This window comes from Lissotriton helveticus, chromosome 12, assembly GCF_964261635.1.
Source record: "Lissotriton helveticus chromosome 12, aLisHel1.1, whole genome shotgun sequence".
NCBI classification, from domain to species: domain Eukaryota; kingdom Metazoa; phylum Chordata; class Amphibia; order Caudata; family Salamandridae; genus Lissotriton; species Lissotriton helveticus.
The window spans coordinates 561,796,322-561,809,061 of record NC_136073.1 but is presented as its reverse complement, the minus strand read 5'-3'; the positions used below and the strand labels follow the sequence as shown (position 1 = coordinate 561,809,061).

General features: G+C 42.2%; 1 protein-coding gene across 2 annotated transcripts in view; it reads left to right on the top strand.

Annotated features, from left to right (window-relative positions):
* The first annotated feature begins 1,385 nt into the window (after positions 1-1,385).
* Positions 1,386-12,740, top strand: part of PLA2G15 (phospholipase A2 group XV) — a 169,617-nt gene continuing 158,262 nt past the window's right edge. For both annotated transcript variants that reach the window (XM_078670050.1, XM_078670049.1), the window contains exon 1: positions 1,386-1,629. In XM_078670050.1, the coding sequence (XP_078526176.1) occupies positions 1,506-1,629 (124 nt within the window). In that variant the 5' untranslated portion in view covers positions 1,386-1,505. The remainder of the gene's footprint in view (positions 1,630-12,740) is intronic.

The following is a 12,740-nucleotide window of genomic DNA, read 5'->3' as shown; positions in this document are numbered from 1 at the left end:
CCGGCATCCTGCCTCTTGTCACTGGATCAGGACATATGTCTGTTCCCTTCCCAGAGGCCTATGAAACAACAAAAACCTAGTAAATTATTCTCATGTACTTGACTCAAAATATTTTTATAAGTGCACATAATAAGTTGATCGTCATGTTTAACAACTCTCAGAGCAGTACCTTACAAACTCACTCTTTTCTTAAGTCAAAAGCTGTAAACTGGTATAATTCCTTTTTAAAACTGTTAGTTTCCCGCGTCTTTCAAGTGTGAGCCCAGTATGAAATATGTGCTACTTCTCTGTAATGTCTTTACATTGTAAATCAGGTAGTGACATTTTATTAGAAAAGTGTATGAATTTACCACAAACTCAGTACTCCTGCTCCAAGCTGAATAGCGTGTAATGTTGCTTTCTTCATATATAGTTTTGGGAACTAATTCCTGGGGGTTTGGTTGTGGAATTTGAAGTTGTCACTTTTCTCTTGTAACATACTGTTTGCTACCTTTTACATTTTGGTTGCTTTAGATACTTGCACAAGTGCCACCATTGCCTACGTAACGTTTGTTCTAGTGTTTGAGTGTCTGCCATTTATTGCAGTATTATACCTCTACTGGTACTTTGTACGCTTTTGTAACTTGCACACATGCCACTTTTTTCCTCCTGTAATGCACCGTTTGCTACCTCTTGTATTTTATTTGCTCACAATTGTCACTTTTGCCTCATGTAATTTAACGTTTGCTTTTGTAATTTGTTCACTTGTAATTTTCTCCTCGTGTATCATTACTGTTCCTATTGTGAAGCGCTCTGACACCTTCGGGTAAAGTCCACGCTATATAAAAACGCATAAATAAATAAAAAAATAAATAAACCTGCCTCCCGTTCCCCTTACAGAGTAAACATGGCAACTGCCTTGCCTCTTAGTTCACTAATGATTCCTGTTTAAAAACGATCACCTTTAATAAGTACTTCTCAGTTTATTACTAACATCAACGCTTCCACAAGTTAAAGAAATACACTTTTTGTATATTGAAAAGACTTTACAGAACAGATTTATGTAATGATTGCTGTATAATTTACATTTTTGGTTTTACATTTTTGCAAAGTTCTTCGTGTCCGGCTCGTGCACGGGTCGGGCTCTAATGGCTCCTCGTTACGAACGAGCACTGCAGGGGCATTATTACAGCAAACAGAGATACGGGCGTGGCCAGTGTAAACCGCGTTCGTTGACTCAACTGGAAATGCTTGCTCGTGCGATTACTCTTGTCTAGGAAGGTGTGGGCACTCGCTCTCAACGTCATTCGCTCTCAAGACTTTGAAGCAAAGGAGGAAGCGCTGTGACTCTGCGTGCTGTTGGTTGCGTCTGTTTCTCGTCTCGCCGTCCTGTGATTGGCCCTGACGCTCGTGCTGTCCTCCCCTAGGCCGGCCTTGGACTGAGGATGTTTAGTTGGTCTTGATCTGTTGCTCCCGTCGGATAGTAGTAGAATCCAGCTCTCCTGTTCGCGGGATGCTTGGGAGAGATGAGCCCCGGCGGCACTACGCTTCCTACACCCCCGTGCGTTCTTCTATATGCTGTGTTACTGCTGCTGCCACCGGTGGGCTTAGGGGCGCCCACCTGTCCTCCAGGACACCCTGTTGTGCTCGGTAAGTGTGTTATTGTTTCCTGTTCGTATAGTGCGTGTCGGAAGTTACAAATATAGTTTCATAATCATGAAACGGAGTCACGTGGTGTTCACGTAGATGAGACTGGGCTACTTTCAGGCAAACTTTAACTTGCTGCTTTGTGGATAGCGAGCGGCGCAGCACAAGCAAAGCCCCGGAGGGTGGAAACATCATCGTCCCTTAATATCCCAGCAAATGTAACATTCTAACGGGTTACCAGTTTAGGGAGGGGTCTACAACTGGGATCACGAACCGTAATCCCAGGGAGAGGCAATAATCCTCATTGCCCTTACACCTAAATTTAATTAAAATGTAAGACAATCTTGTCCCAAGAGTGCTGAGAGAAGGGGGGAATGGGAATTACACCCTCGTTTTACGCAGAATGCATTTTAGAGCGGGTACCTACTTGCCTAAGATCACACAAATTTGCATTTAAAGAATAAGTCTTTACCAATTCAAGGTAACGAACGCATCTTCATAGGTAGAGTGCCCATGCTCTCAAGAAGCCACATGCTCTCGAGGATTAGACCCTAACATTACAGAGCACTGGATAGAGGATGCGTGACAAAGGTGTCCTTCCTTCGGTAGCGTCTAGAAGTGCTATACAGCAAGTGAAGACATTCATATCACTATATTGTTTAACACGCTGCCGCACCATCGCAAGTGTCCTTGTTCAAACACCGTGGACTTCAGACCAGACAGACGTATGATTTTAGGATTTCTGTCATTTGTCTGGGGCCTGCTTTTTTAACGAATGGTCCTAGACCTTCATTTATATAAAGGAATAGTAATCCCTACTCCGTGATATCACTCAATAGTTATGAGCTTTTTAGAACCGGTTTGATAGCTGATGGGATTCAATACATTAATCCTCATAAACCAAGGAAAGCGCAACAAACCATCATCTCAATCACCATGCATTTATTTTCATGAGAATTGGTGAAACAAAACAGTTTTCTTTGTACGTTTTTGGCAGTTTTAGCAAAGGAAGTTGCTCCAGAGGGAATGTGCATAAAGCAAGGGTGAGTGGGTGAAGAAGAATATTCAGAGTGGTGACATAGGGAAGCTTGACACATTTAAACAATTGGACTGGTTTTCAATCACCGTCCTATAGGGCCTGGCCACGTTTTACAATATACAATCTAAATCCTTCAATTTCCAAATTGGACTAGACATCCATTCTATTGTGGCACTTGGGAAGATTCCGGGGTCCCGGCTAGACCAAGGGAGCGTCGACCTTTCGACCCGTTGTAAGGCCTTGAGGGTAGTTTAATCCTTGGCCGTGCGGGTCTTCCACAACGTATCTCTCAGCGGATTAGCCCGCATGGCCATAGGAACCATGAACCTTAGCCCCACGCCTTACTGAAGAGCCCTGTCCCGCGAGCAACAGCGGGTATGTGAGAAGGTCCCCTACCAGGTTGCCCCATCCTGTCCTGATGAAGTCCCGCACGGCCAAGGATTAAACTACCCTCAAGGCCTTAAGACGGGTCGAAACGTCGATGCCCCCTTTGTCTAGCCTGGACCCCGGAATCTTCCCACGTGCCACACTAGAATGGATGTCACTGAGTAGGGATTACTATTCCTTTCTGTAAATGGAGGTCTAGGACCATTGTTTTTTGTATCGCATTGCACCCAGGTCCTTGACCATTATTGGGTTACCCCATTTCTGTAATGGCTACATTTTTACGAAAGCTGAACACTCCACAGGAAAGTGAATTTCATGTCTTCAGACAGCAATTGTAAGAATAAGTCTAGTGGGATAACTCGATAGATATGCATTGGCCTTGGAGTGAATGGGGACGCCTTCAATCAGGCGCGCAACACCCATTGGCCTCAAAGGGCTTCAGCCCCCCCCCCCCGTCGTGTGTGGCAGCCCGGGATGAGACACTTCCCAGGCCCGCTCACAGCCGCACCCGAGCACTTCACAGGTCTTTAAAAGACCTTGTGCATATTAATGGGCCTTTGTTGTTGTTTCACCCCTTCTAAGAGCCCCTGCAGCTCGACTCTGCAGATTGCCTACAGATTCAGCCCCCCAGTCCCCGAAATTTGACTCTAGTTGCGCCTCTGACTTCAATGGTTAGGTGTCCCCGGCGTCTGTATGTCTTATTACCTATTTATTATTGCCTCCTACACGTCCCTTGGGAATGTGAAGTTTAACAATAGACCACTGATTGGTCGTAGACAATTGTGCATGTCCAAGACTTATACCTAGTTGATATACAATACTAAAAGGGACGGGATTGTAATTCATTCAAAATACTTTCTTTACCAAGTTGGTAGGATTTCCCCTTTTTTCATTTGTTATTTTTTTACTACACAATGAACATACAAACTGCTAAAGTGATGGCAACATTTTGCATCGACTTTCCGCAAACACTACACATTGTACCTTTGGTTTTCATCATGGCTACGACCTGAGTGTCTTCATGGCTATGTAAAGAACACAAATAACTCTGCATGCCCTTGAATTTCGTGTTACTGGTCGGTAGGACCCCTTGTTTCTTATTTACTTTTAAAACGATCATTGGCAAAACCAATTGGTCTGCCTTAACAATCCCTGCGATTAAAACAAAATATATATATATATTGCAAGAATATACCACAAAGCAACCGAACTGTGGCTGCCAGATGCTTGCTTTTAACATTTTAATTTTAAAAACATTCAGTGATATTCCAGTCCTACCTAGTGATGTTCTTTAAATAACGAGCCTTTCACTTGTCCTGTGAATTTTATTATTTTTATTTGTTAAGGAGACCAGAATAATTTACCATATAACCAGTTTCTCAAGTGACAGACAGCTATAATACTGCAGAAAGACCGAGAATTCAGTAGCTATAGGAAGAGAATGTTAATAGTAGGATAGGGCAGTAACTATATATAGGGCAAATGCAGTTTTGGATACTACAGCTAGAAACCAGTTGTGAAAGGCCTTTTGTAGACAATACCAATATTTACAGTAGGCTTAGAGTCCGTCCACGCTTATCATTGGTTGGTTTTCTTGTCACACTCATTTTGTTCCTTATTATTCAATGGCCTTCTTACCTCTTCTTCTGTATGACCCTCCATGGAGCTTTTTACCATCCTTTTGATTGGATGATGTGTATCCTTCCATGGCTCGCAGTCAGTTAACTACTTTTTCCTCTTTCAGCCTTCCATGAACATGCATGTGTTTTTTGTCTCGCTACCTCGTTTGCTGCTCCCCCAACCTGTGTTACTCTCCACCGCCCTCTGATTGTCTATAAAAGCACAACAACAGGTGTATTTTTGCCATGGTTTGATTAGAGAGCAGACTTTAAAGATGTATTTTTTTTGTCTCCAGAATGTCACGTATTGCATGAATGTACAGGCCTTGGCGTTCAAAGGCTTTTATTACGATGGGGAGGGTGGCTAATGCGCTCACTTAGCTAGCGGTTGAGGCAGAAGTGACCTTGTCCGTCAAGTGAAACTTGACGGACACATGTTCGTTCGTTTGCCAACTATTAGATTTCATTTTGCACTGCAGTCCTGTGAGTTAGTTTTGGATGGTGCCAGACTGCTAAATTACATTTGTATATATTTTTTAAAAGTCAAAATAAATGCATTTATTTCAAAACATTTTTTCTTATCTGGTTCTATTTTGCGTCCCTGACTTAGTTATTTTCTATCAAAGAGTGTTTTAGTACTAGTGGTTGGCCATGTGTGGCGCTGGACTTACCCCAGGTCTGAGCTAGAGTAAATTTATAGTGTGGTTAGTTACAAACCATTACTATTTTAGTAAGAACACCGGTAAGTTAAAAACGGCATCTCAAGAGAAAACAATCACATAGCGTCATGGCAGGAAGGCTAATGTGCAAAGAAAATCAGTCCACCGACCTAGATGCAGAAACATTAGAAATCAATTTGCAATCATATTGAGTCAGATGACAAGGTAAAACAGCAAGGTCAATATAAGTGCTTTGCTAGCACTTAAAACAATCGTCAAGTTAAAAGTATGAGTAAAAAGAGAATTTAAATTCACAGTAAAGTGCCAGTGGCTGGAAGACTAATATGCGAAAAAGACAATTCCGTGAACATAGATACAGAAACTTTAAAAATCAATTTGCAATCATATCAAATCAAACACCAAGATAAAGCAACAAGGTAAATATAAGTGCTTTCTGAGCATTTAAAACCATCATCAAGTTAAAGGGATAAATAAAAAGAAGATAATAAACTATATATTCACAGCAAAGTGCCAGTTCAGGGATGGGTGATATGTTTTTCACTGTCACACCTAGGGCAATCACCCGATGCAGGAGCAGGGTGGTAGCAGTATTTTTTCACATGCATATCTGGGGTGTCCAACCGTTAAACTTCAGCTGGTAGCAAAGTACACTTGACACCCACTGTAATGATGGATAATTAAAAGGCAGGGGAATGGTGTGGGGTGTGGGGGGTGGGATGGTCCCATAACATTCCTTTGATCGCACGAGACGTACAGTCTAACAGCATCCAGTGACGTGTCTTAGACGACGATTCACTCTGAGGCAGTCGAATCGGTGCCTCTTCAACCCAGTAAATCTACTGTTGGAATCAGGTAACAGCTGGGGGTTTGCTAGGAGTGAGGGACCAGAGCTGCTCCGAGAAGGCCTAGGGCAGCCAAGTTTATTGGCGGGTAAAACAACAAACTTGGCCAGCAGAATATTTAGGATGATGATATTGCCTGGGTTAAGGGAGGCAATAATAGCCTGACAGCATGACCGAATGCCCAGTTCATTCCACTTTTGTTTCTAAAGGGATTTACTTTCCTCTAGGAAGGATGTGCAGAGACAGACACTGTGTTGAAATAATTACTCACACAGACCACAACCTCAGCATGTTGTTCCTTCCGAGGGCTTGCACCATCTGGCAAGATGTATAAAGGAAAGGCCATTCCCTGAGCCTGAGGGCCATGAATCATGCCATCTTGAGTTTAGAATAGGAGCAAAACAGGTAGGAGAAAGGAGGCACTGGCTGATAGGAGTTGATGACTGCCCAGGCATGCTTGTGCTTAGCTAGAGTTGCCTTTTCATAGTGTATGAACAGAGGCGTACACATTTTTTAATGCATTGCTTAAAGGTGGGTTGTCTCAGATTGGAAGACCAGAGTTCACTCACGTTCAATGTACTTGGCAGTCTTCAAGGTACAGAGGATGCGGTTGCCTGGGGACGCCATTTTTAATCTCATCCCAAAGGAGTGCCTCTAAACAGCCACCCCTGGCAGCCCTGAGTTTGTGGCACAGATTTAGAAAGGCACCAGCTGTGGTGGACTGCTGATAATGGAGGCCCTCTTCCAACCTGATCTGGCTGCCGGACGAGGATCTCGTCAGCCGGAGGGCAAATTAATATATCCTAGTGACAAATTTGTTTGGTAGTTAGAAATCTTTTTCCAATAGAATTTCATTACCATAGGTCAATGATGGCCCCATTGTTGCCCTGTTAACTTCCAGGAGGGAGAAGAGAATTGGCCCCCACGTTGTATTTGATCATATTCACAGAGTCTTTAGGTTGACATCCAAGCTGTTGGTGGAGGTGTAGGAGTACATCAGGTTTAACAGTATGCAACCCTACTCTTGTGTAGCTAAACAGGGCAAGGTTATCTGCATAAAGTAGATTATTGATATGTTTCCCACCAATCTTTGGGGAGTGACTGTTGATGGTGTCAAGGGCTTTAGACCGATCCGAAATAAATAACTCAAAGTAGGGGGGACTTACACTTGCCCCTGCATTACACCCCTCATAGTGAGTGGTTTTCTTGTTACATGGGCTCAGTCTCCCAGTTTATTGCGAATCCTGGTATTGGAGTATAGCTGAATGATGGACTCCAGGAGTTTGGATGGGATGCACTATTTCTCTTTTTTTTGGGGGGGGGGGCAGAGTGCTCCCCTTGGTACTCTGTCAAACACTACCTTGAAGTCTATGAAGCAGCAATGTAACAAGGTGTGCAAGGTGATTGCTCTCTCTAATAGAATAGATATGTATAACCGATTGGATAATGTGCCAGATTTTGATGTAAATCAAACGGGATGAGCCCCTATGGCTCCACCCATTAGTGCAGGTCCTTGAGCAGCAGACTGACATAGAATTTTGCTTCGTTATCCAGAAGCGCAATCAGTCTATATTGCTAGGATATGATTTAGGTCCCCCTTTGTAGATGGTTTGTATGATGGCTCAATGCCGTGACTCCAGGATTTCTGAGCTCCTCAATCGGTAATCAAAAAGTGATGAAAGCTTGCCACCAGAAGAGAATGTACTGCTTGAAGAAGGCCTGGGGGAGGCTGTTGGGCACAAGGACCCTTTGACATAACCTTTTGCAACTGACTGAGCAGAGATTGTAAATCTGCAAGGAGAGGGGACTGGCAGTCCTGGGCTTGGGGAGTGACAAGGGTGGTGGTTACGATTGGACGGTTCATTTGGCAATTTAAATCACCACTCGAATGCCCATTCTGATTAATAGGTGTTCGCGCAGCCAGTCCTACCGGACCCGTTCACCTGCCTGTTTATCAGGGTCCAGAAGTTCCTTGAGTTGGTTTTCTTGCTCTCACATAAGAGAATCACTCAGAATTGGATTAAGCGCCTACATTTCTCTGTCTGAAAATCTTGCTTGTAGTTTTTCTGCACCTGCTTAAATGCTAGAATTTGTTTGTTGCTCCTGTGGTTCTTTCAAGCTTTTCTCATGGCGATGTTGTGGGCTTTCTTAATGTGTTTAATTGTTGCCGTCTGTGGAAATTACTTATTAATGGAATACAACTGAATGGTATTGATCCAGCAACAAGTAATCTAACTCCACATAGTCACCTGGGCGCATAAATTCATTCACAATACACTGGTAATAACCGTTGGGGTCATGTTTTTGTAATTCTCAAGGTTAGTTATCTCTAGTCCCTAGCTAATCTTTCACTGGTCAAAAGTTCTTTCCTCTGGTCAATGGACCATTAGTTGGAACTAGTTGATGGTGAAATGACATAAGATTTCAATATACTTACACATTAGAAATGATCACAGTCGGAATGTATTTTTAAAATGTATCTCGGATTACATTCATGTGAACCACTTACACAGTACAGAACCAACTCTGTTTCTCACTGGAAGGAAGATTCAGTAATCGATCAAATGCATTAATTTATACTTTATACTGCATGAAAAAGGGAGAGGATAGAGAGAAAAGCACATATGCGCATACACAGATATATTTATAATTACCAAGAATTGTGTGAAAACCAACTCCCAGGCCTAGGAATTTGAAAGAGTCCCACAGGAAAGGTCTAGCGAACAAAGACTTCAGGACAGGAATCAGGACAGGACGGACTACCTCTCTATCACCGACGCTTGCGCAGCACCCCTCTCTGACACTCTCTTCCTCCTTGAGATTCTTCCGCGATCTTTTTCTAAATTAATTTGCTTAAGATAATTGGCTTAATAGTTTGATTCTTCTTCTGCGACACTCGTCACGCCGACAGCATCCTGGTCTGGACCTCAGAATCTCTGTCTGGAACTAACTTAACTAACTAAAAGCTACCTCAATTATACCTTTCTGAAAGCTGGTACCACCCATTAATGTTTCCAACTTATGGCAATACTAACTCTGATTGTACAGGCAAGGGGAGGTGATCATCACACCCTGCTTTTTCCCATTATTTTCTTCAGCTCTTTATTTAAAATCCCCACCCCTTAATTTTTCTACATCAGTCTTTATTCCCACTCGTATTCACAATGTAATTGTCACATATTAGAGGAAAAAACCAGTAGTTCTCATGAATTTCAGTGGACTGTCGTTTCGGTTCCCATGAAAGTAACCATTCGCAGCCTTGGCTGATGTTCAAGTTGACCGCGTTTTCCATCTTGGATTCACTGCGCATGTGCAGTAGAGGGGATAGATTGTGGTTGATGTCAAGAGACCCATAATAAGCACTATTGGAAAAGTCAAAAAGTCAAATGTGAAAATAAAAAATAAATGGTTTCACTGGATACCACCTATCTCTACTCTAATCCCATTTACTTATTATTACTCTTCTAGCATTAGTAGAATAGCTGGGTTTAGTTTTTTGGCAAGCATGTGAGTTTCAATCGACCATTTTATTAGCTACTGCGCAAGTGCAGAACGTTCCCTCCAAGCAAAGATACTTCCTACTATATAGATATAGTAGACGCATACGCACTAAAGAATTTCGGTTAGCGAACATTTTTAGAATCACACTTGGGTTACCGGTAGGTAAGACACATAGGCAAGCGTCAATCTTATTCTTAAATGTTGTGTAATGCATGTTATTTCACAATACAAGTTTAGTACAAGGTTAGTGGTTACAGGAGAATATTGCATTCAAACAAATCTCTTTTTACTCAAGTCCTTGCTCCATCAGTATTTTTAGATGATTGTGGGAATTCTTAGAAAATTTGAGTGATGAGCTTTGTCCAGTCATCAATTTAGCGAAATGTGACCAGAACCTGGCCACGCAGTGAGTCTTACACATTCAGCCACAACTTAGCACCTGATATCATATCTCCATTTGAGACGCCTGAGGTAATCGGTGTAGATTGCCTTGCTTGTCACACAGGCTGAAATATGATGAGGCAGGTTTGAGATTATACTAATGGTCTGGGGCGACAGTCTCTTTGTGCGTGGAGTGATGCAATAGCTTTCCACTAATGGGAACATTTCCACATTACATATGGAGTAGTAAAGGTAAGAGCAACTTTTTCATCAGTTCTTGACCAATTGGGGGAGTGTCTTGGGTTAACCTGCCATTTAGTACTTTGAAGCCCTTATTGCTAAGCTGCAAGACGAGTAGTTCCCTCTGCGAGCTTTGTGGACAGCGTTTCGGCCTGGTTTGTTCATTGATGTTCCAGGTACCTTCAAAGGAAATCTCAGCATCATCCTCATTGTGATCTTGAAAGAGGTTTGTGTTGAAATCACCTATTATCATATAGTGATCTAGGGAATGGTCCCTGGCCAGGTCACACAGGATCGATATTAACTGGTTGAGTTTTTGCCTTTTCTCAATTGTGCTTGGGTTGATGTAGATGTTAATAAGCAGAAGCAAGCAATGTGGTCTCCAGTTGCAGATGTCTATTACTTGTAACCACTTCTCCTGAAATATTCTTGGTTCGATTTTTCACCTGCAGTTTTACAGCGATATATAGTGACAGTCCCGCCCCTTCCCCTCTTGATGAGCTACATTTGTGGTCTCTGGAAGCAAGGTTGCTGAACTCGATAAAGCCAATGATGGGGTGACTTGACACAGATCACGTTTCCTGGAAGGTGTTAGTTTCGAAGCCACTTAAACCCATGATTACAGGGGACAAAGTTTCTGCGAGAGGCCACTAATATTCCAAGAGCACAAAGATAAAGATGACCGCTCAGACCCTACGGGCCCTGGAGACTTGATTCAATCTGAGTACCTACAGGACCGGGCTGATGGCATCCAGTTCCTGTCATTCCTTAAGAGGTCGTTTGCTGCGCCTCTTAAATCACTGGGGGTGTAATAGTGCGGCTGATGAGGTGAAGGGATGTAAGGGAGGAAAGAGAATTAATAAATTCATGTCCTGCCACACCAATTTTGCTGTATACTGTCAGAGGTGTCCTTGCAATTTAAGGCATGTAGGGAGTACCATCAATCCAGTAAAACTAAGAATTCTTGAACACATGCGGGCCATCGTGAAGAGGGATTTTTCCTATCCAGTGGCTCAACATTTTGCCATAAAGCATAAGAGTGACAGAAATCTCCTTCAGTACTTTTGTTTAGATCATGTACCAGAAAATCCAAGAGGAGGAGATAGGGTACAGAGACTTCGAAGACTAGAGTCCAGATATATACTGGATTTGCAAACCAAGGTCCCCGGGGGCTTGAATAGTGGGGAGGAGCTGGCGGTACATCTGGGCATTTAGAATAGCCATTGTATGAAAATTGGATTTGGATACTGACATTGGGTAAACTGTTTTTGATATAGGATTGAATGCATTTTGGATACTTTGACTTTCTTAATTATGTATGTTTTTCTATTTCTGGGGAAGGGATGGAAGGTTATTATGACGCGATGATGATTGCATTACTGGATTGATTAGATGTTATGCTTACAGACTACGTATAATTTTTTCGGGGAAGTCTGAAAGGTTGTTGTGATGGTCAATGTTATAGACACTGAAATACACTCAGAGGGAGATTGCAACCCAGTTGGGTTGCTATAGCCGATCCACGGCAAAATAGGACAAAACAAGACTAAATCGTCAATGTTTTAAGGATATATTGGGGGCATGGTATGACCGCACAGTATATATGACGGGTGGTTATGTATTATGCCCAGTTTGATGTTAACATTGTATTTACAATATGGCGCCCACGATTGCGACAGACGCCCAGTACCCATAGTTTGTTTCAACCATCCAAGTCTGGATTTTAAATATGGTGCCGCTATATATATATATATATATATATATATATATATATATATATATATATATATATTAAACACACAACACCTTGATCTTTAACGATGGAACACGGCAACACCACAGAGTAAAAATAGCTGGATTATTTTTATTTTCATTTTAGTACACACCACAGTGCATCAAAAATAGGACGGCCTACGCGTTTCGCCTTCTACTGGACCATATATTTATATATATATATATATATATATATATATATATATATAATTTCAAAACAAACGTCCCTTTGTTAGGAGGAGCGACCTTTCAGCTGGTGCAGGCGACGAATCAAGGACAAGACTCGTGATTAATCTTCAAGCAAATGAAAAAAGACACCGCACTCTTCTCGGAGGATTAAAGCGATTTAATCCAGCTCAGAAATAACTACTATATATATATATATATATATATATATATATATATATATATATATATATTCAAATATTTTGGGGGGTTATATAGCACGAACTCAACCCGAAGGTATCGGAGTGCTTTACATGAGCACCATTTGCGTTACAGATGGACAAATTCATTTTGTTAGGCACAAGGGGATTGAGTGATTTGACCAGAATCACAAGATGTTTAGCGTCTCTGCCGAGACTCTAACCAGGTTTCCCAGATTTGAGGTCGACCGCTCTAGCTGTTAGGCCACATCTCTCCCCATCTAGGA